The sequence below is a fragment of the Copidosoma floridanum genome, unplaced genomic scaffold, assembly GCF_036245765.1.
Source record: "Copidosoma floridanum isolate Cflo_tuat_1 unplaced genomic scaffold, Cflo_Japanese_pri ptg000004l, whole genome shotgun sequence".
Taxonomy (NCBI): domain Eukaryota; kingdom Metazoa; phylum Arthropoda; class Insecta; order Hymenoptera; family Encyrtidae; genus Copidosoma; species Copidosoma floridanum.
In genome coordinates this window covers 25,654,846-25,676,384 of record NW_028321881.1, presented here as the reverse complement: position 1 = coordinate 25,676,384, position 21,539 = coordinate 25,654,846, and the positions used below count along the sequence as shown (strand labels likewise).

The 21,539-nt window shown below is 37.2% G+C and overlaps 1 protein-coding gene across 1 annotated transcript in view; it reads left to right on the top strand.

Moving 5' to 3' along the window:
- Window positions 1-924: 924 nt before the first annotated feature.
- The window catches only part of LOC149375786 (protein unc-80 homolog), a 251,018-nt gene continuing 230,403 nt past the window's right edge, over window positions 925-21,539 (top strand). Inside the window, exon 1 of the mRNA XM_089596504.1 lies at window positions 925-1,052. Within this exon, the coding sequence (XP_089452630.1) occupies window positions 958-1,052 (95 nt within the window). The 5' untranslated portion in view covers window positions 925-957. The remainder of the gene's footprint in view (window positions 1,053-21,539) is intronic.

Here is a 21,539-nt window from a genome sequence, read left to right as displayed (position 1 = left end):
TGTTACTAGGAATAATACATAAAGTTTCTAAATATATATAATAACAGTCATGAGTATCCGTAATAAAATGATTTTTCATATTACAAGTGGATTATGCTAATGACAACTATATTTAATGAATTTTATGCATTATTATGCCACTGTAGGGAATAATAGTTAGATCGTAGAAGTAAAAAGTTGTAACGTTATGGTATCAGAAGAGAGGCAAGAAGATGTTGTAAGAATCTGTATTATTACCAATTTGTTAGCATCTGCAGATTTTATTAGGAAAAATATCACATAGTGAGATACTTGGAAAAAAGTTAAAGTAAAATTATGTGTATTAATACATATTAATCAAAGAAGTGATGCAAATTTACTTTTGGCGATGTGTTGCGCACCTTCTAAGGGTCAGGTGTTTTTGACCTATATTCTGCGTGAGATATGTTGGACAAATATACCCAAACCTGTTAAAAATTTGGGCCTAAAATGGCAGAAAGTCTGCATCGTGATACATATACTACTTTTGAAGCAACACAAAGACTTTTTTATTTTGAAAACACGGCCTTAACCAACACAAATTTCATTAATGTAAATACTGCTTGGATCAGGCTATGCGTAAGCTATTTTTTTTAAACACGCAAGAACTAATAAATTAAAATTGTCTTAAAGCAGAGAACGTGGTCTCAGTTCTTTCTATACATGTGTACTTATCCATTATTATTTTTTTTTTCAAAAAAAGCATTACTGTTTAAAATATTGCTACGTGAATATTTATGTTATAACTAAGCATCCAAAATATACATGATTGCACTGAGAACTTTAAGCAATCTAATAAGAATTTATAAAAGTAACGAAGATGATTTATATGAATGTTTTGAAATTTTATTTAGCAACGGTTTGTAATTGTAACGTCAACATTCCTTTCAGAAAAATCGTAACAGTTCAAGAACTGACCAAAAATTATTATCAAGACAAATGTCCATGGATTTAAAGTCATTTGTGACAAATGGTTTTGATTGTCAACAATTGACTTCACATCTTGTAAAGGGAAAAAGTATGCCAAGTTTGAGGTATGTACAAGCATTTAAAAAAAAAATATGTTACTAAGTTACGTAAATTGTGCTTAATTCTTTCCTGCTCTTGATAACTGATTTTTTGTTTAGAATTAAATGCCAGCAAAAAAACTAAAGTTGATTAAATGTTTTTCAATAAGCAAGTTATAAGGGCTACACAAAATGTACGTGTCCATTTAAAAGTCATTAAGTAATATACAAAATTTGACCGTTAAAAAAAATAAGTTTAAGTTGAATCTCAAAAGTATAAGTTACAATCTGTAAGGTTCTTTATCAGCTTTAATGTATAAGAAGGTAGTGGCTCCTAATGTAGAAATTATGTTTTGACTAGTTTTTAATTTAATTTAATAAACAGATGTTTACTTTATCTAGCAGCCTAGTTCTATGCAATTCAACCACAAAAGTCTTAGAAGTTGATTGCAAAAAGAATTAGACTGATAATATTATTAAAAATAGGTATACTGGACATGTTTAGGCTTACCCTTCTTCTCCCCTCTGGAATAGTCCAGGTTTACAAAAAAATTTTTTTTATTAACGTATGATATTTTTACATCTTACGTTGCTTACATCATAACTATACATGTCCACGAAATGCGAAATCTTATTTGCTTAGTTGTTTTTAAATATTTCTTACGATTGTTTTCCTTAAAATAATAAATACACACTTATATTAAATAAAACCAACAATTCACTATAAGACCACCTTTTGTAGTAGGCGTTTGTATGCTACCTATAATTCAACTTTTAACACACTTATACTTATCAGACCGAGTAATTTTTTTCTCCTGTAATTAATTATTTTTTTCATAGAACATGCACAACATTTACAAGAGTTTTCTTGAAATCCTTGAAAGTCTTTATCTTCTTTATCTTCGTGCAGTGCGTAGGCATTTAAAAAATTTGTTTCACCCACTGAAATATAGCTATTTTCTTTATCTTGATTTTGTATTTTTCTGTAGGTATTATTTATACAAATGCATTTTTCTTTATTTATTGTTCTTTCCATACCAAGAGTAGACTTTCATTTCTAGTATCACAACTGTCATATCGCGATCTCAATCACTAGTAACAATCTCCCTATTGGAACTGCAATTGTTAGTTGTGCGCAGCTCGTCTTTCACACCCGTTTTCTCCTCGTCCTCCCTTTCATCATCAGATAAACAATAGCGGGTACCACCAACTGCGTGCTTGAACACGGATAACTGAGTTTCTCATTACATTAAAATTGTCTCAACAAGAAAAAAAGCTAGCAAGATAAAGTTACCAAACGTCATAATACCTGCTTGCATCTTATACTAACGATAATCACATTAATTATAATCAGTGTGCCTGTTCTTCAGTATTTTGTCTCTCGTGAGTGGTTTTAATTAACTATAAGCAGAGTCAACTAAATAAGTGGAATTCGAACATTAGTTTTTCGAGCCAAATCAAGGTTAGTCAACGGAGGTAGCTATTCCCAGACATGTTAGTAAAACATGATTCCCGAGATTCTCTGCATTTCAAACGCATTGAGACATTGGGCTTTTTTGTCTAAATGCATTACGTGTACTTTTCTGTCTAAATGCATCTGGTGCACGTGAATTTAGACAGAGTCATGCCATGGAAAATCAAGGTAACGTTAACCTCTGCATGATAAGGGGGGCAAGAAATGCTAAAAAATCCACTACAACTGCCGTATAGTCAGCGTCATGGAACTCGCGAGTGATTGCGATCACGCAGCTATTATGAAGTGAATGTTTTGTAAGTCATACGCTGCCTCACGCTAAGACTTTAGTCGGTCACCAGGTCCACGTCAGCCCAACGGATCGTGTTGACTGACTGGTTCGCGCCCTTTTTACGCCCTCTCTTCTCTCTTAGATTTCAAGCTCTTCATAGCGCGTATGAAATTTGAATGGATCGTGGGTGAAAAGACTTCGTTTGAAATGGCAAACGTTGAGCTAATTGTGTATTAAATTCGCAGGGTTCATTAAGGCTAGTCTGACCTGCTTACGATGCAGCATGCTCTCCTTGCAGTCTAAGATCAATTTACTCAATTAGCTAGGGGCATCAAAGTCTGGAACATGGGGCTTGTTGATGCGAGGGTAGAGTTGCTCAAAAGCTACTGGAACAATTTTCAAGCTAATCATCACAAGTTAATTTCGGGTGCACCTAATAATAAAGTTGCCTCTCTTAGAGTCCTGTACGCATATGGAGAGGGATACTATCATCTGCGCCAAAGCGTGCCTTTACAACGCCAAGAGTGAGCTGGTACCTCTTCTGGGATCTGGCACACCATCTCCATTCTTAGGCTACATGCTATTCCTCGTCTGACAAGCATTAACATCTCACTTTTCTCCAGTCATCGCGAATACTGATAGTTATTTTGCAACCTGTTTCAAGCGCTTATCCACTAAGATGCTGATTTTATCGATATCAAGAGACTTTATTATTCAAAGTCACATGTACAAGGTGAGGCAAAGGCTGTGTTGGATACATTGCAGCTCGTCGGCTCCAACTTTTCAACCACCTGGAGTCTCCTCACTTCATCGTTCGAGCATCACCATATCTTCGTGCCGGATCATACAATGGTGCTGAGAACGCTACAAATCTAATGCGAAGAGTCTTCTGTTGGTCTGCAGGGCCTGTTCAATATCTTGAAGAAACACCACGAATAGTTAAAAGCGCTGATATAGCCAGCGAAGCAGTGAGACGTATGGATAATCTCCTCCACCTTGACCGCAATGGACCCATCGATTCGGAGAGCCTGGGAAGACGAACGTGAGAAGATAGATGCCTGCTTCAATGCCTGGAGATGTAGCCATATTCGCCAATCACCAACCACAGTCGCAGCCTGCACTTAACAAGCGATTTATCCAACTCACGTTCAACGAATGACTGACCGCTGGGACAGCACCACTCAGCTGCAACCACAGAACTCTTACCACACAGGTAGTCGAAGCCGACTTCCCTGCTTACTGTGGGCCTTACTACTCTGGTCACTGCAATCACTTTCTCATGCTAGATGGGCCATAACGTTAGGCTCTTGTTGCTCAATCATAACTGTGCAGTGCAAGATGTCACATAATAAGTTCCAAGGAAGTCATAGACCTGGCAGTCATCTCACAGTTTTGACTAGACGTTCTTCCAACGACCAAGGTCAAGCTAAAGGTATCCCAAGAGTGGGTGGATACAATTAGGTTGCTGATCACCACCTGCTTGGAAATCACGATCACATCAACGGGACTTAATTGAAATCTTGGCACTAGACTCGATCTGGACTTGGAGGTGCCACGAACATCTGGGGCGGTGGAGTCAGGATCACACACTTACTAGTGACCGCACAATCACAGGTGCAAACCCAGAACTACGTATGGTCGTTGCAGCTGAGTGCACATAGCCTGCCTTGACTAGGACTCCACACTCCTTTGGCGCCGCTGCCTTCGGCTATCGTGAAGATATGTTATCATCTACCAGATCTCTCGGACCCAACCTTTAAAACCCTGGAAAATGTTAACACTACTCCTCAGCACCAACGTGTGATCTTACCTGCTGCGTCTAGGGCTCCTGCTAATGTCATCGAGCAGCTTACTGTCATAGGCTGGACTTTAACTGGTTGAAACTTATGCTAATCTGTCCTCCCCTGGCTGCCACTTGCTTTATGACGCAAAATACCAGTACCCTACCTTGGCATGATCAGTGGGTATCGTTGATGTAGCGGTTTTGGGACGTTAAAGATGTAGCACGAGTAGTCCACCAGTCCCCCAATGATGCCGAGTGCGAGGCCATATTCACTTATCATCACTGAGCAACTGCCAGACGCTACATGTTCCGCCTTCCACTGAAGTGCAGTGGGACCAAGCTACTCGGAGGAAGCTTGTCAAGCGTGAAGGCATCCCTCCAATCGCTACAGCGCAGACTACAACGTGACCGTGAAATGGCTGCCAAGTACATCTTCTTCATGGACGAGTATCCTTTCTGAAAGGACATATGGATGCTAGCCGACGCCAAGCTGCATGCGTCACTCGGGCCAGTGCACTACATCTTGCATCATGGCATCTGGCAAGTTGGCGAGTGACAAACAAGACTGCGCCTCGTCTTCAACGCATCATGACCATTTTCAACGGGCTACAGTCCCAATGACGTACTGTATGCCAGACTGAAGCTTCGAACCTGTCTGCCAAGCGTCTTATTGCAATAGAAAAGGCACTAAGTTGCTTTTTGCGATAATATCCTGATGATATTTCAGCAAATACTTGTCAATGAGCAAGACGTGGATATTTAACGGATTCTATAGAGCGTGGACGAGTCAAGCTAACCAAAGTAAATTCAGCTGCTCACCATGACCAACGGAGAGCCAAACGATCGTTATATACATCTCCCTCTTTCTCTCTCTCTCTCTCTCTCTCTCTCTCTCTCTGTGTGTACACGATTCTACAGCAGTGCAAAGACGAAGGTCACACGTGGCTCGATGTTGTGTCAATCGTCAAGAACGGTCGCTTTGTTGACGATATTCTTCCAGGTGCTGATGACGTCCAAATAGCGTGATTTAGCCGCAATCAGCTGATTGACCTGCTGCGAGCCAGCGGGTTTTCTCTCAAGAACTAGGTCACAACGAGCCAGAGCTCCTGCGTAATCTCTCCGTAGACTCCTACTTAAGGCTGACTTGGTGACCGCTTAGCGCAGACAACCCTTTTGGTCAGGGCAATTGCTTTCACCTCACACAACCTACCGTTCAGTCACAGCAGACCAAGCACACCATGCTGGCAGCCATTACCCGCCCTTCCGATCTCTGTGAATGGATCGCGCTTGTCATCCTCATTGCCAAGCTGATCATGCAAGACCACTGGCACGCATGACTGGATCGGGATGAGGCTATGCAAGCATCCAAAACTTAATGATTCCACACGCTTGTAGGCCAGCTGCGGAACGTCTTGAAACTTACCATTCCTCAGTGGATCAGCTGTTTCACTAATGCCAGTCGTCCGGCGATGGCAGCCATCATTTACTCGCATGTCAATGATCCGCCCAAATGCATCTGAGTGTGTTACATCCCGAGTTAATACAGATGAATCATACTATAACTAAAAAAGCTTTTTGTTCGTCAAGTTTGGACAAGATATGTTGTAAATATACAGCAGGCCTATATGACAAGAGGAAGTTATACGTTACTTATACGCGTGTGTGTAATAGCTTTAAGATAAATATTTCACAATATAGTGACATACAATACAGCCAGCCTCTTTGTTAGAATGCACGTATGTCTTAAAATTATACGTTATATGCATAAATACATAAATCGTAATGTATTTATTAATGAACAATTTACTTGCACACTGATTGTCTACTTCTAATAACGTATACCAATTTTCAAATTCGTAGTTAGCACATTATATTATTACACTCAAATTTAATTGTAAAATCCCCAAAAGAAATGATCACTAAATTTGTAAACTTATTTGTCACACTTAAACTTGTATTTGGCGTTCTTTTGTTGCTAATACAAGCTTTCATCATCAGTGATTCAAAAAACTTGATCGCACTTGTCAGAACATGCGATTGGTACAGTTGCATTGTTATTTCCTAATACATAAAGCATAATATGTAACATTATCGTGCAAGCCTACTGTTTTGCTGTCAACGCATTCTGTCAAAATTGATCATTGGTTGACCTAATTCAACCAAAGCCTTTTTACAGTTATACTTCTATAGGCACGTTATGCGCAGGGGTAAGTCAACGATTTCAGATTTTGACCCGAGAAAAAGTGTGACGAAAGTGGATTTTGCTTGATTTTCCTCCTTCGCCCCACCCCTTGTGACGAACTTCTGGCTTCCTCTACACTACATGATGCCACACCACATTACCATGCCAGACATTTTCAATTTCTTAAATTTTATTTCTTTTTCTTTTGATCAGTTCTTAAATAAAAAGTTAAAAATAAAAAAAAAACAGTTTCGAAAGAGATTTAAACCCTCAACCTCCTTCTTCCTGGCCACAAACCTTACCTTCTCTACTATGAGCAGGTCCAACATAGAGAAATCAATGACTTGATCTTATCTTACAGTTTGCAACTTATTTTTTCCAGAAAGTTTTATTAAATATACATTAATTTGTTTGGTTTGGTTATAAATTAAATAAATAAACAATTTTCTTAATAAAAAAATTTGGTTTTTAATGTTTTCTTAAAACCTAGACAATAAATACGTTTCAGCGAAGCATCCTTTTAATTAATAGTTTGACATTTATTCCTACGTACTTAATTTGTTACTTTTACAATAAATAATTAATATTTTATACAATTCTTTCGTATTTTTTCAAAATTTTTCAAAATCATAAACTGCTTGTTTGTATTGTTTGAATACAATACATAATTTCTTATTGTATTTTATTCATTAAAAATTTTTCATTCGATTTCCAAGTGGTTTTTTGATTTAAGGACGTTCTTCACAAAGTTTGCGGGATAAAATTTAGAGAATTACAGGAATGCTGATGTGTAGCGTAAAGCTAGCAATTCTTTTTCTTATGTGCATGTACTTATATACATGCTTTCACGCACACCTTATCCCTCTTTACAGAATTTATTTAAAATTCAATTTGTGGGTATATTTAAAAATTCGATAGGTTTTTCTAAAAGTAATCTGTTGCACCTAAAAAAGAAGAAGATTCCTACAAATCACATAAATGACATTTGATGTAACTTTTTTATATAGTTACATGTTAAATAGCCATTTTTTAAAAGTATTGTATATAAAACAATGGGACAGTAAAACGAGCTGCAATGTTTGTGGGTATTTCTTATGCTATTTCAATATACGTTTGACGTTTGAATAATAGCTGTCAAAAAATACTATGTGTAATGAACGTCTTAAAGGGACATCCACTGGCATGGAATACTATACAACGGGATGATTTTTCACAATTTTCTGTATACAATTTTATTTCGGGTACTATATATGGACGAGAAATAAGTGTGGGATCGTGCCTGATAGATGTGAGCGTGACGTTACAGATATAATCAGCGTAGGCAGTAAAATGTTGTTCTTGAATCACCGGAATATTCGATGAAAGTGCACAGTCTTGGACTGGCCAGCCTATATATTGTTTTTTTTTGTATTATGCCGTAATGTATTGTTTATAATCATGAAGTCATTACATATTAGTTAAAATCGATCGCAATCAACGTAGGTATAATCATTCCCACAATAGTTGCACCACCTTCGTACACAATATGGTTTCATAGACGGTATTATTATACTCAAAATTATATTGTTTGCCATAAAATTTAATTGAAGTATACCTCCACACTTGGGTATCTAAGCTCCCACTGTCCTCTGGTTTTACTCGCTCTGATGCTATAAAAACTCACCATCAAGAGGAAAAACCGATCTTTATACGTATGTCACCAGCCTTCTAAGGTTTTAGTCTTCTATTGAATCTCGTGACTCACGAGTATCTTATACGCATTAGGCATAACCTGTTGACTGAGGCACCTGCGGTGCAGTTCGAGAGTATTGATAATATTAGACTTCGCTAAGAAGCGAGGTTCAACGAAGGAGGCCCACTGAAAGTAGTTCCAGCGATAGCAGAGAAAGCAGAAACCGCAACATCTTTTAGGCCATGAACTTATCCGTGTGGTTTAATTAATCACTGGAATTTAACTGCACGAAGACTTAGTGAACACCAAAGCAACAGTAACAGCAATCAGTAATAGATGTAGGTTATTTATGAGTAATATAATCAACATCAAAATTTTGTTAAAGTGATCTGAATGGACTGTATGCATTAGAATAACTGTTTAAAATTGTTTTACTGAAAAATTAGGAAATTAAACATTAATTAAAATTTATCACGTTATCTAAACAATTATTGTTACTTAATTAAAAATACAACTAAAGCTTACGAGCTTAATCCTTAAGGACCCACAAGTAACACTAAAATAAAACGGTTAGGACCATACTTTGAACAACAACGGTCATAACAAATGGGCATCCCTTGCGTGTTCTTCAAATCTTAGTTTAATTAAAAATTTCATTTTCTTCTATGACGGATACTCAACTCCCTTAAACAACTTTTTACAAAATTTGAAAATTGGACGAACTCTAATGACAACCGTTCAAGAACCTATGTACCTTCACACAGTTATTTCTAGACTTAATGGCAAAGCTCGAGAGAGCTTAATTAATTATACTTTTTCATCAATTAATCAGTTAAAAAAACATCTAAGACAAAAATTTTCACCAACCAAATCGTATTATGAATACATAGCAGAACTTTTAAATACTACACTAAAAAACAACGAAACAGTTCCAAATTTTTTATCATAGAATAATGTCTCTTACAAAAACTACTTTAAACAGCTCTCTGGACTTAAATAAATAATGAGAAACTCAAGACAACACAAAAACCACAACTTAACAAACAAGCACTACAAACCTTGATTAATGGTTTGTCTGACTTGTAGCAATTAATTATAGCACTTTCAAAACCTAAAGATATCGACGGCATTTTGAAAGCAGCATTAATTACTGAATGCACTCGCCCACCAGTATACAACCAGGCCAAGTACGTTTACAAGGCAGCATCCATGACCTCTACTTCTATGACTTCTGAATCTTCGGAACCAAACGTTACTAAAATTCCTGTTTCTGTCGTTACTCAGTTCGACCACAAAAGAAAGTCAGTTTTAACGACCCATCAACCCTTAATACAAATTTTTTGCAATAGTGCACGGAAAATAGGTGTTTCCCGCACTGATATTAGTGTGAAAAATCATTTTTCTACACTTATATCAGTGCGGAAAACAAGTATTTTCCTCAAACTTATTGCGAAAAAACTTGTACGCAACTCGTGCGGGACGACTTCCCGCACTTGTTACGTGAATAACTATTTCCCGCATACTTACGATAAACATAATGGCAAGATGACTTCACCAAAATTTAATGAGTATAGTAAAAAATTATACATCCCACACTTAACCACGCACCTTAACGTCAATCAAGCAGTTCGCCATTAAACCGTATACCACCACCACCCTAAAATAATTAACCTAATCACTATTTTAACCCTCCAAATTTCCAAGGATTTTCATATTTTTAATCATCACCCTTTTATCCACATTACTACCCACAAAAGTATTATCCCCAGCTTAATACTTAAGACAATACATACGATTAACAAGCCCCATTTCAACTCTACAACCAAAGACAGTATCAAAAGTATAATCAAGAACGAAACTAAGACTGTTGCCCTAACTCTCCAAAAACGAGAACGAGACTCATAGTTTGCGCGCGACTGCGAGTTTAAATCTGATCGCGTGTTCAAAATCAATAATTAATAATGGCTATGAAATCTACGAAATCTTCCGAGCAAGAACACTAGAAAATTTACCAGCAGTTAAGTTACGTTGCGAAACATTTCTGAAAGATTCGGAAGTTTTTATATTAGATTCAGGTGCAGAAGTAAATAATATCAGTTATAGCACGTTTTATAACGGCACAAAAATTTATTGTGATAATACAATTGAATTGAACGGAAAAGCTTCACAGTCAATAAGCACTGTAGGTACCATAATGGTAAATTTATTCGATACAGATCACGAATTTCACGTTATCAGTCCAGAATCGCCAATAAATAATGTAAATACTTTAGAAGATCCGTTCTTCACACAATGAAACGCTAGAATCAATTATGCATTAAACGCATTGATTGTAGAAAGCAGACCAATTAAACCTATACCGAGATAATGAAATAAACTTAATAAAATTAATTGAAAAACAAAAAGCCCCTTGAGAATAAAAACTAAAGAAAATTTTGAATCAACGTTTAAAAAATTTGATTTTCCATTTATGACAAAGACAAAATACCCACACCCTTACGTGACACCATTTATTGTAACTATCAATAATTTGAAGTTAAAAAAAAAGTATGTTATAATTTACTAGCTTAAACAAAAAAAGTATCTATTAAATTACTGACTGGAAGCAAGATTACTGGTCATGCTTATCTTCGTAGAATTATAACTGTACCCAGAGTATATAAAGGCGAGGCGGTTATAGATTGCAAAGAAAGTCACTGTTATACAATAGCTATAAACACAAAAGATTAGCCAACTTGAACCTTTTGATATCATGGAATCTGAAGACGTTTTCGACACTGACCTCGAAAAAAATGATTCAAACGATATAAAACATTGCATTGAATTTATAATGGATAAGCTAAAAAGATCTCATCACTCAAAAGTTAGACTATCAAAAATAAAAAATATTGTAGAAAAACACACTTGCTTATTTTACATTCCGGGCAACCCAGCTCCTCATACTTGTATTATGACACATAAAATACCTACGACAGGTGATCCTCATATATATGTCAAACAATACCGCTCCCCCTTATCATTAAAACAAGACATTGAAACTCAAATAGAAAAATTAGTAGCAGACGGTATAATCATAAACTCAAACAGCCCTTACAGTAGTCCGCTCTGGATAGTACCTAAGAAACAAGGACCTGATGGAACAAAAAGATACGGATTAGTAATAGATTACTATAAACTAAAAGAAAAAACCATCCCTGATGCTTATCCGCTACCAAACATAACTGAAATATAAGAGCAAATCAGAGGCTCACATTATTTCTTCGTTTTCCTTCCAGCTAGTGGATTTTATAAAATAGAAGTTGATCCTGCAGATGGACACAAAACTGCTTTTAGCACACCTAGTGGTCATTATGAATATGAAGAAATGCCATTTGGACTATGCAATGCACCTGCAACATGTCAACTATTAATGGACGTAATTTCATCAAGTCTGCAAGGAATTAAGTTATTTCTATGTATTTATGACATAATTGTATGTTTACAAACTTTTAAAAGTTGCATTACTAAAATTACTTGTTTAATTAAAAAACTTTCAAAATTAAATTTAACATTAGAACTTGAAAAACATGGATTATTTATGCCCAAAGTAACTTATTAAGGACATTAAAAAGGAAGTTACAGAGTCAAACTAGATTTAAAAAAATTAGAAGCTGTTTAAAAATTTTTGAATTAAAAAACTCAAAGGAATGTCAGACAATTTTTAAGATAAGCGAACTATAACCATCATTTTATCAAAAAATTTTCTTGAATTGCAAAGCCTTAAACGTCCTTGTTAAGAAAATAAGGGAAGCTTAAGTGGACAGATACTCACCAAAAAACCTTTGAAGAGATAAGGAAAATATTATGCAAAGCACCTGTGCTAGCTTGCGTCAATTTGAATAAGACATTCAAATTAACAACAGACGCATCCAATATAGCTATTGGGACCGTGTAAGGCCGAGGAAAACCATGAAAATGCTGCCTAATTGGATATATGTCAAAAAAATTTAAAAAGCTGATTGAAATTATTTAACAACAGAAAAAGAGTGCTTAGCAGTAGTTGTAGCAGTCTTATCTTTTTGGCATTACTTATACGGCAGACAATTTATGGTTAACGGAGATCATGGACCAGTATCTTAGATTAAGTCTATCCAAGATCCTATAAGTAGTTTTAATAGTTAGAGAGCAAGACAACGAGGTTATTTCTATACTTATAAATACAAGCTTAGTAGACTACATGCAATTGCCGGCGCTTCAACAAGAAATCCTATAGAATGGAATGAAGACAAAAGTTATAAAGATGATTCTTCGGACGAAGAAGTATTATTTAAATCTTGTTTGCTACTTATAAAACCTAAATAACGTAGAACTTCAATAGTTCACCAAAATATGTCAAGAACCAATTAATCTCATTCTGATACAATTGAAAGCACACAATCAGCACTTAGAGTACAGAAAAATGAACTCTAAAATACACTATTAAAAGAATCTTAGGAAATGGAAGGCGAAGAAGATGAATTAAATGCACATACAATAGCGGAAAAATTGAAAGCCAGACAAAGAAAAAATGCACCAAGAGCTCTAAAAAAACACTTGTCATCCAAACCCAACACCGTGCATAATTCACAGTTTATTGATCCACAATCTGACACACTGATACTATTATAAGAACGACCATATATGCCACGCTCAATAAATGCACTTCTAGAAGAGACCCCTTAGAATATAATAGGAAACTCAAGTGATGGAAATTTGGAAATAACTAAAATTAAAGAAATGGTTGAAAAAAATGTATATTTTTCAGCAAGACGAACTAATATTTCAATCAAACCCAGTACATCCTAAGTCAATGACCTTGGTCAAAAATCTGGACCATTATAACAAAATAAAGACTCTCCTACTTCCGACAAAGAAACTTTAAATTTAACTACAGTTAAAACAAAATTATAATCTACTTTTAAACGCCTTGCATAAGATGAGGTGAACTATGAAAATAAAAATAAAGAGCAGTTATCGGATTGTAGAACTAATACCTACAGTAATTGAGATTGCGACAGAGTAAGAGTTTTTAAAAAATGGAATCAAAACTTATTACGGTGAGATGGTTACGATAAGAAAAATGAAATACTAAGTAACAGCAATCTTGAGAAAATACAGTTCTTACCTACATTTCCTACCGAACGTTATGACGGCAGTTACTAAAATCAACAACAAATGAATTCACTTTCATCGTAACCTCAAAACTAAATCTTTTTTACTGTAGTAAATGAGTGGATGGATAAAACAATGATCGAATGAAGTGCAAACGGTAATTCTATAAGAGCAAAATATCTGATTAAATCACACAGAAATAGTCCTACTGAAACAAATTACAAAACTCAATGATGAACTATGTATAGGAAAAACTTATCACCTATAAAATAAAATATTGATAAAGAAAAAGACCACAACTAATCTTATTTCAAAAACCACAACTAATCTTATTTCAAAGTATTTTACTGCAAGCAAGCCATACATCTGCGTTCGAACCCATACAGCAAAATTGGAACTTGGTGTGTAGCGAAAAAGTAACAAGAAATATCATTCCTTTTTAAAATCTATATAATACAACTTGAAAAACAAATAAAGTAACATTTTCATGTACTCGTGAAAGTATAAATTACATCAAGGATAGTTACATCCACTTTATTTCTGAAACTATGGATTTAAAATCAATAACTAATAAGCTACTATCAGATATGGAAGCTATATTAAAAGATGATCTATGACATGTTCAACTGAAATTGGGAGACGTTATTACTATGAAAAACCAAAGTTGCTACATATTTTCACTAGTCGTAAATAAAAATTTTACTGATAAAATAAAACCTAGCATTTTACGACTCTGCTTGAAAAATCTTGCGTATGCTATATCATTAAAGAAAGTTAACACCGCTTATATTTCTAGGGATGGTAACTCCTAGATAATCTTTCTGGAGGAGTAATGTCATCAATTTTATACGAAGAATTCCATCACCTTCCCCTTACAGTAAAAATTCGTTTTGGCACATATTCTTATTTAACCCTAGAAAATAGTAAGGAAAAGTTAGTTAAATGTCATACTTGTTTACTCGGAGGTCATAGAGAAAGAGAAAAAACTTATGAACGAATGATACAATAATGTTGTTCGAAAGAAATGTGCAATGACATTGCTGAATACTTACAAAAATCTAAAATTTGGCAGGAACAAAAATTAGTCCACAAAAAAACCAGAGAACCTATGGTCATTACAGATATACTTTCAGAAGTATTTTATAAAGTTGCACTAGATGCAGTAGGCCCTTTTTCAGAAAATACATCTGGAAATAAGCACATTTTGATAATGCAATGCTTACTTACAAAATTTGTTATCGCAGTTCCCGTTCCTAATTTACAGTCAATAGCTATGACTACTGTTCTGTCAAGATATTTTATTTTAACTTTCGACATTCTGAGAACTATTCTCAGTGACAGATCAAGAAGTTTTATTAATTAAGTATTGACAGAAGTATCCAAAATTGATGGATTCCGTTTAGCTCTGACTAGTGCAAATCACCCACAGTCAAATGATTCGTTAGAAAAAAGTCACGCTATGTATAGCGATTTTTTGAGAACTAACGCTAAAAACAAAAACGACTGGAATACAATGCTTCCTTTTACAATGCATAAGTGTTACACCTTTTGAATTTATCTTTGCTATAAAGTAGCGTTCCCCCAATCCACTTCCAGACGAATTCAAACTAGATTCATACAGCTCATATGCTAGTGACCTTGCCCACTGTTTACATACAATGTAAGAAATAGCTCGTGACAGACTTAAAATATCAAAACAAAAATACGTTATGACAATAAGTCAAAGCCACAGAACTTAGAAGTTGGAATGACAGCTTTTTTCCAAAACCCTAGAAAAAAAATTAGATAAATTTTATAACGGAATCTTAAGAGTTGAAAAAAAAAACATATAAATAATAACGTCATGATAGAATCAGGCAATAACAGAGTAATAAACAAACGTATTGACAAAGACAAACAAAGCTATAAATAAAAAAAATAAACAAATAAATAAGAAAAACTAACTATTTTGTTGTTGCAGATTGATCCGATCAAAATATTAAGTAAAAACATTACCTTTCTGCTCCTGCTAATGCTAAGATCTAATATTATGAGAAGAAAGGAAGAGATACTTGCAAGATTAACGACAGCATGCTTTTGGTAAATAATTCAGGTATATATTATAAATACACTAACGAAGTCAGAATAATTTATACCAAATGGCACGTTACTATAACATTAGATTTTCGCAGCATTAAAAACCAAACTTCAATATACTATGAACATCTAGATGCTGTATTTAAATAGTGTACTTGAGTACTTGAAAATCGAGAGTACAAGTATTTAATACCAAGGTACACGATAAATAGTATGATTTGTTTAACATAATCAACATGCGAAAATTTAAAACTATTTTTTGTGCCCTAAATACAAATACATGGTAAAAAAACAAACCCCAAAAATATAGTAAACGTTATTCATAGCCACATGAGAATGACACGAGCACCATTACTGTTCAGTTTTGTACCTGAATATTTGCCGACAAACCTTTTCTAAATTCAAATTGCGTCACGTTTGTTATTCTTAAATTAAAGTTGAAGTAATTTTCTGATCATACGCCTTTATCATCGCGTACATTTGCAATGCCCAAGAGACCGTTTTACCTTTACTCTTGTACCTTTATTTATCAATGTACCTGAATTTCTACTCTAACTTTTGTCTCTATAAATATTGCTCTGCGAGCATAGTATGTTAGTTAGCGCGCCGCGGCGGCAGAGAAAGCTTCGCTCCGCTTGCCTTTACTTTAGCACATTTTCATAATTTAAGCACTGTAAATATATTGTATATATTTTATTGCACATTTGCGTTACATTTATTTTCCGCCGTAAACCACTTCCACCTCTACACGACTGAACTGGATTGGGAGCAGCATAAAACCCCTTCCCTCGTGAACATTTTTGGTAGCAGAGCGTGGTTCCAGGGACCGACGGTCAGTGCAGGAGTGGATATGTGCTAGTGCTCAGTGAAGCCTTGAATTTTGCCTTGACCATTTGATGCCGTGTAGGTGAACACGCTCTCGCGAAGCTGCAGTAGTGAGTCATTCGAGGAATCAGAGTGTGTGCATGCTCTTCGTGCTTGAATTTGCCAAGGCGGGCGGTCGTTAGCTGCCAATACTCAGCCCTATTATCAAGCGCTTCATCGCGACATCGACTGCGTCATGGCAGACGTCAAGGAACTCAAAATTTTATTTAAGCGTCAACAGGAGTTGTACAAAAGCATTAGCAATGCTTACGAAAACCTCAAGAAGCGCGGCAAGGATAAGTTCGCTCGTGCAATCATCGAGAGCCGTATACAGCAACTACAAATAAATTGGGATGACTTCAAGGACACTCATCTCAGGATTCTCAACATTGCTCCAGACGATACTAAGGACATTGGCTATTTCAATGAAAACAGCTACGAAATCGCCGAAGAAGCTTACCTCGATTCGGCAGCTAATTTGGCTGAACAGCTCAGAAAACTTCCTGCATCGCCCGCATCAGACCCAGCTCCTGTTCCACCAGCTAACTCTCGCAACCTGCCGTCCATTGCTTTGCCCACATTTTCCGGACATTTCAACGACTGGCTCGAGTTTAAGGATCTGTTCTCTGCGATCATAGTCAACGATTCTCGACTTTCCAACGTCGAGAAGCTTCAGAACCTCAAGACGCATGTGCAAGGCGAGGCGGCTGAATTGTTGAGGACGATCCAGGTAATCGACGCCAACTTCGAGGCTGCATGGAAAAGGTTGGAGGATCATTGTGCAAACAAGCGGCGCTTGGTTGCCGCGCTAACTCGCGATTTGCTAGCCGCGCTGGCTGTAAGCAACGAATCGCCGCTCGAACTCAAGGCATTGCTCAGTGGCACTGTAAATGCCTTGGCTGCACTTAAACAGCTTAAGCGTACGACGGACCAGTGGGATGACTTGGTGGTCGCTGTTACAGCTCGGAAACTCGACGCTCGAACTTTCCGAGAATGGGAGTCATCGCTCAGCAGTACCCACGAGCCTCCTGCACTTGAAACGCTCGTGCGTTTCATTGAACAACGCATCTCGATGCTCGAGATCGTCACGTCTTCTACAGAGAAGGCAACACGGAAGAAGGACAAGACGGCGTCTTCTACTTCGCACGCATATGCCGCCTTTACGGAGAAATTCCGCTTTTGCCAAGGTGAGCATTTCATACTACGCTGTGCCGATTTCAAAGCAAAATCGCCACATGAACGCAAACAGTTTGTTGAGGCCAAGAACATGTGCTATAATTGCCTTGGTGCTCACAAACTCGCAAGCTGCAAATCAAGCAAACGATGCCTAACTTGCAACGGGCATCACCATACGCTGCTGCACGAGAATCCTGCCACTACAGTGCATCTTGCATCTTCTGCATGGCCTGCTACACTAACGAAAGGGAGTCACGTATCCTGTCATTAAATGGCATCGCCAGACTCTTCAAACACTACGCTGTTGCCTACTGCGCTCGTCCGAATTCAAGGCCCGGACGGACGCACACTCATCGCTCGTGCCATGCTCGACAACTGCTCTCAGCGATCCTTTGTTGCAAAGAGCCTGCTAAGTAAACTTCGCCAAAAATATGAAGAGGCCAGCATGGAGGTCAATGGTATCGGTGGCATCAAGACTCCGCGAGTTCATGGAAAAACTTACCTTACTCTCGCCTCCATGGTTAGCGACGGGAAGCTCACGTGCGAAGCTCTAGTGCTCTCGCTCATATCCAGCTACAGGTCAGGAAACTTCAAGCTTCCAGGCGACTGGAAGTATCTACAGGGTTTGGAGCTTGCAGACTACTTTCGAGCCGATCTGACAGAAGTCGAGTTGCTGCTAGGAGCTGATGTGCTTCCACGAGTTCTTCAAGAGGGCTTACGCATCGGACAATCTGGGACACCCATGGCCCAGCGCACCATATTCGGCTGGACGCGTTCCGGTCCATTACATTATTGACATTTCAAAATACAGACTCTAAGTTTGTTTTACATAAGTGCAGTGCTAATTGTTAATACTCCGTTTACCCCGAACCGTAGTATGGCGGGCGGTATGTTCAGTTTTGTACCTGAATATTTGCCGACAAACCTTTTCTAAATTCAAATTGCGTCACGTTTGTTATTCTTATATTAAAGTTGAAGTAATTTTCCGATCATACGCCTTTATCATCGCGTACATTTGCAATGCCCAAGAGACCGTTTTATCTTTACTCTTGTACCTTTATTTATCAATGTACTAGAATTTCTACTTTAACTTTTGTCTCTATAAATATTGCTCTGCGAGCATAGTATGTTAGTTAGCGCGCCACGGCGGCAGAGAAAGCTTCTCGCTTGCCTTTACTTGAGCACATTTTCATAATTTAAGCACTGTAAATATGTTGTATATATTTTATTGCACATTTGCGTTACACTTATTTTCCGCCGTAAACCACTTCCACCTCTACACGACTGAACTCAATTGGGAGCAGCATAAAACCCCTTCCCTCGTGAACATTTACAATTCGTGTGGTTGATTTAAAAAAAATTATTCAAATCTATGGATGCAGATGATCGCGATAAAATAAACACGGATATAAATAATCTTTCCAACTCTACACAAGCAATATCATATGTAGGAGCAAAACAAACTTATATTGTAAGCTCAAAATTCGAAAAAATACATATAGAATTAGAAAAAAATGGAAGACATAATTAAGAGAGTGAAAGAAAATTTATAAACTTGTACCAAAGAAGCATGCCAATTAGATAATGATAATAAAAAAATTAAGTATAAAATAGATTTACTTGAATGATTTAACTCTTTAAAAAAATCCCTATTTCTCATACTAAATTCCTACGAAACGCTTATCAGTGCAGTGGGAAGCACGTCACAAGGATACCTATATCCACTACGGATACAAAATGAACAACTATTATAAATTTGTAATGAAATTAATTCATACAAAAAAGAGCATATGCAACCATGAGACACTTCAATAGTAACACTTGAACGCCTACACGCACTACCCACAACAAACGCAGTAATCATAAAAGGTAGGTTAGGCTGTGTTCACAGTAGCGAAACTTACTATAAATTAAGGGGGTTAGCATCTAGCGTGTTTGCATGAACTAATTGTTTTTGTTGTGCATTATGGCAAATTAGAGGCTCTATACCTCTGTCAGAGTTAGCCCGTGGTGATTGCTCTGGAGGCTGATTGCATGTGTTAGTCTTAAAATTTTCACAGCTTTTCAAGCTAAAGTTCTAATAGCTCAGCTCGCATGAGACTCCTGCAGAGAGCGTCAGGGGGTACCAGCTGGAAGTTAGTTCTCTTCCCGGCCGCAGACTTTGGCTCGGATGACGATTACGATGATGCGGCGTCGCGCTAGCGCTACTCTCCTTTACCCCAGCTCTCACACCACATGAAAGAGCATGCATTATAACCTCGAGGTGCAAGTGCATTCATGAACGAGCTGTATACCCACGATATTTTTTTTCGGAACGCCTCTATAAGCTACCACTGTTACCGCAGCCACAAAGGCGTTCTTCGTGAGATCAAGATTATAGCAGATGCTGATACCCACAGTCCAGTTGCATGTGGTGCACTCTAGCTGTCGAAATTTTCATCTACGTTCAACAGCCTGTCCACAATCGTGATTGGTCCTTGGCCGTGATTATGGTGTAAGATATACAGGTGGTCCCATGTCCCAAGTAGAAATTGAAAGTGGGCGAAAACTAGGCCCAAGTTTGGCTGTCACGCCATCCACCTTGGCCGCAGCTTGGCACCTGACTTGGCCTCCAGTGGGTTTGTAATATGGCGCTGACTTGGGCGCAGCTTGGTCTAACTCTCGCCCAGTAATCACCAACTTTTGTCTGCAGATCAGTATAATACAGAAACGTCCATATATAAGTATACAAGTAGTATGACATACGCGTGCGCAGACACACGCATAAGTATGTATAAATACAAACTTGCATGCTTATACATAACTCATATCAGTGCACAAGAAAGTGGGCGTTACTGGGTTAAAGTCATGCCAAGTCAGGCCAAGCTGCGCCAAAGTCAGCGCCGTATTATAAACCCACCTGCGGCCATGCTTGGTGGCTTGATTTGGACCATGCGTATTAGCTGGGGGCTGCCCACTTTTAATTTCAACTCGGGGTAGGCATTATTTTTGTAAAGTATTTGTGATATTTAATTCAAAACCCAGCATATGGCGAATAAGAGTGGAATACCATGTATAGCTATACTACCAGTATTGGAGAACACTGCCATATATAGTTATACTACCAGTGTTAGCGATGATACTAGCGAAAGTAAAAGTGTGTCGTTTGCTTGAAAAAAAATTTATTTACGTCACAAGTCACTTAAACAACCTTGCTCCATGATATACACAGACTTTTGTCCTTTTTTGATGCACTAAATAATGTTGAGCCACGTTTATAGTCTTTTACACAAAACTTTTTGAATATTTTAATTAATTTATATTCAAATCAATCAGTACGAATTTAAATATAACTTAACAATTACATTTATTAATTCTTTCCCCTTCCAAAATTTTAACTGGCTCTTGAGTCAAGGTGCTAGTCTGCTCAGTGTTTTTTTCCTATGCAACATCTGGTGCGAGAAAGGGAAAATGACACAAAATGTTTACAAAAATTAACTATTGGTAATAAAGACAATAGGACCACACAAAATGTATATCTTACACCGTGGTCTGTATTGTTTTGTTAAGCACCTAGAAGGTGGCAAATTTTTTGCACGGTGGCTTAAATGGTGGCAGACTTGTGTAGGATGAGTTGTCAAGACTGGTGATAATGACAGGTATAAGCGTAGACGCAGGTCACGACGACAGCATTTAAGCATGTCCTCTAATGTACATCCCGACTATCCAAACATGTAGAGGCTCTCAAGATGTTAGCCGAGGCTCGAGACCAAGAAATACAGATATAAGAATAAAGTGCGCTTAACCCCCCACAACCCTGTACTAAGCTGTGTCCCGTGGTGTGAGAGAGAACGCTGTAAACATTTCTTGTGTGTCTCTTTCTAACTCCTGTGATTGGAAAGAGACA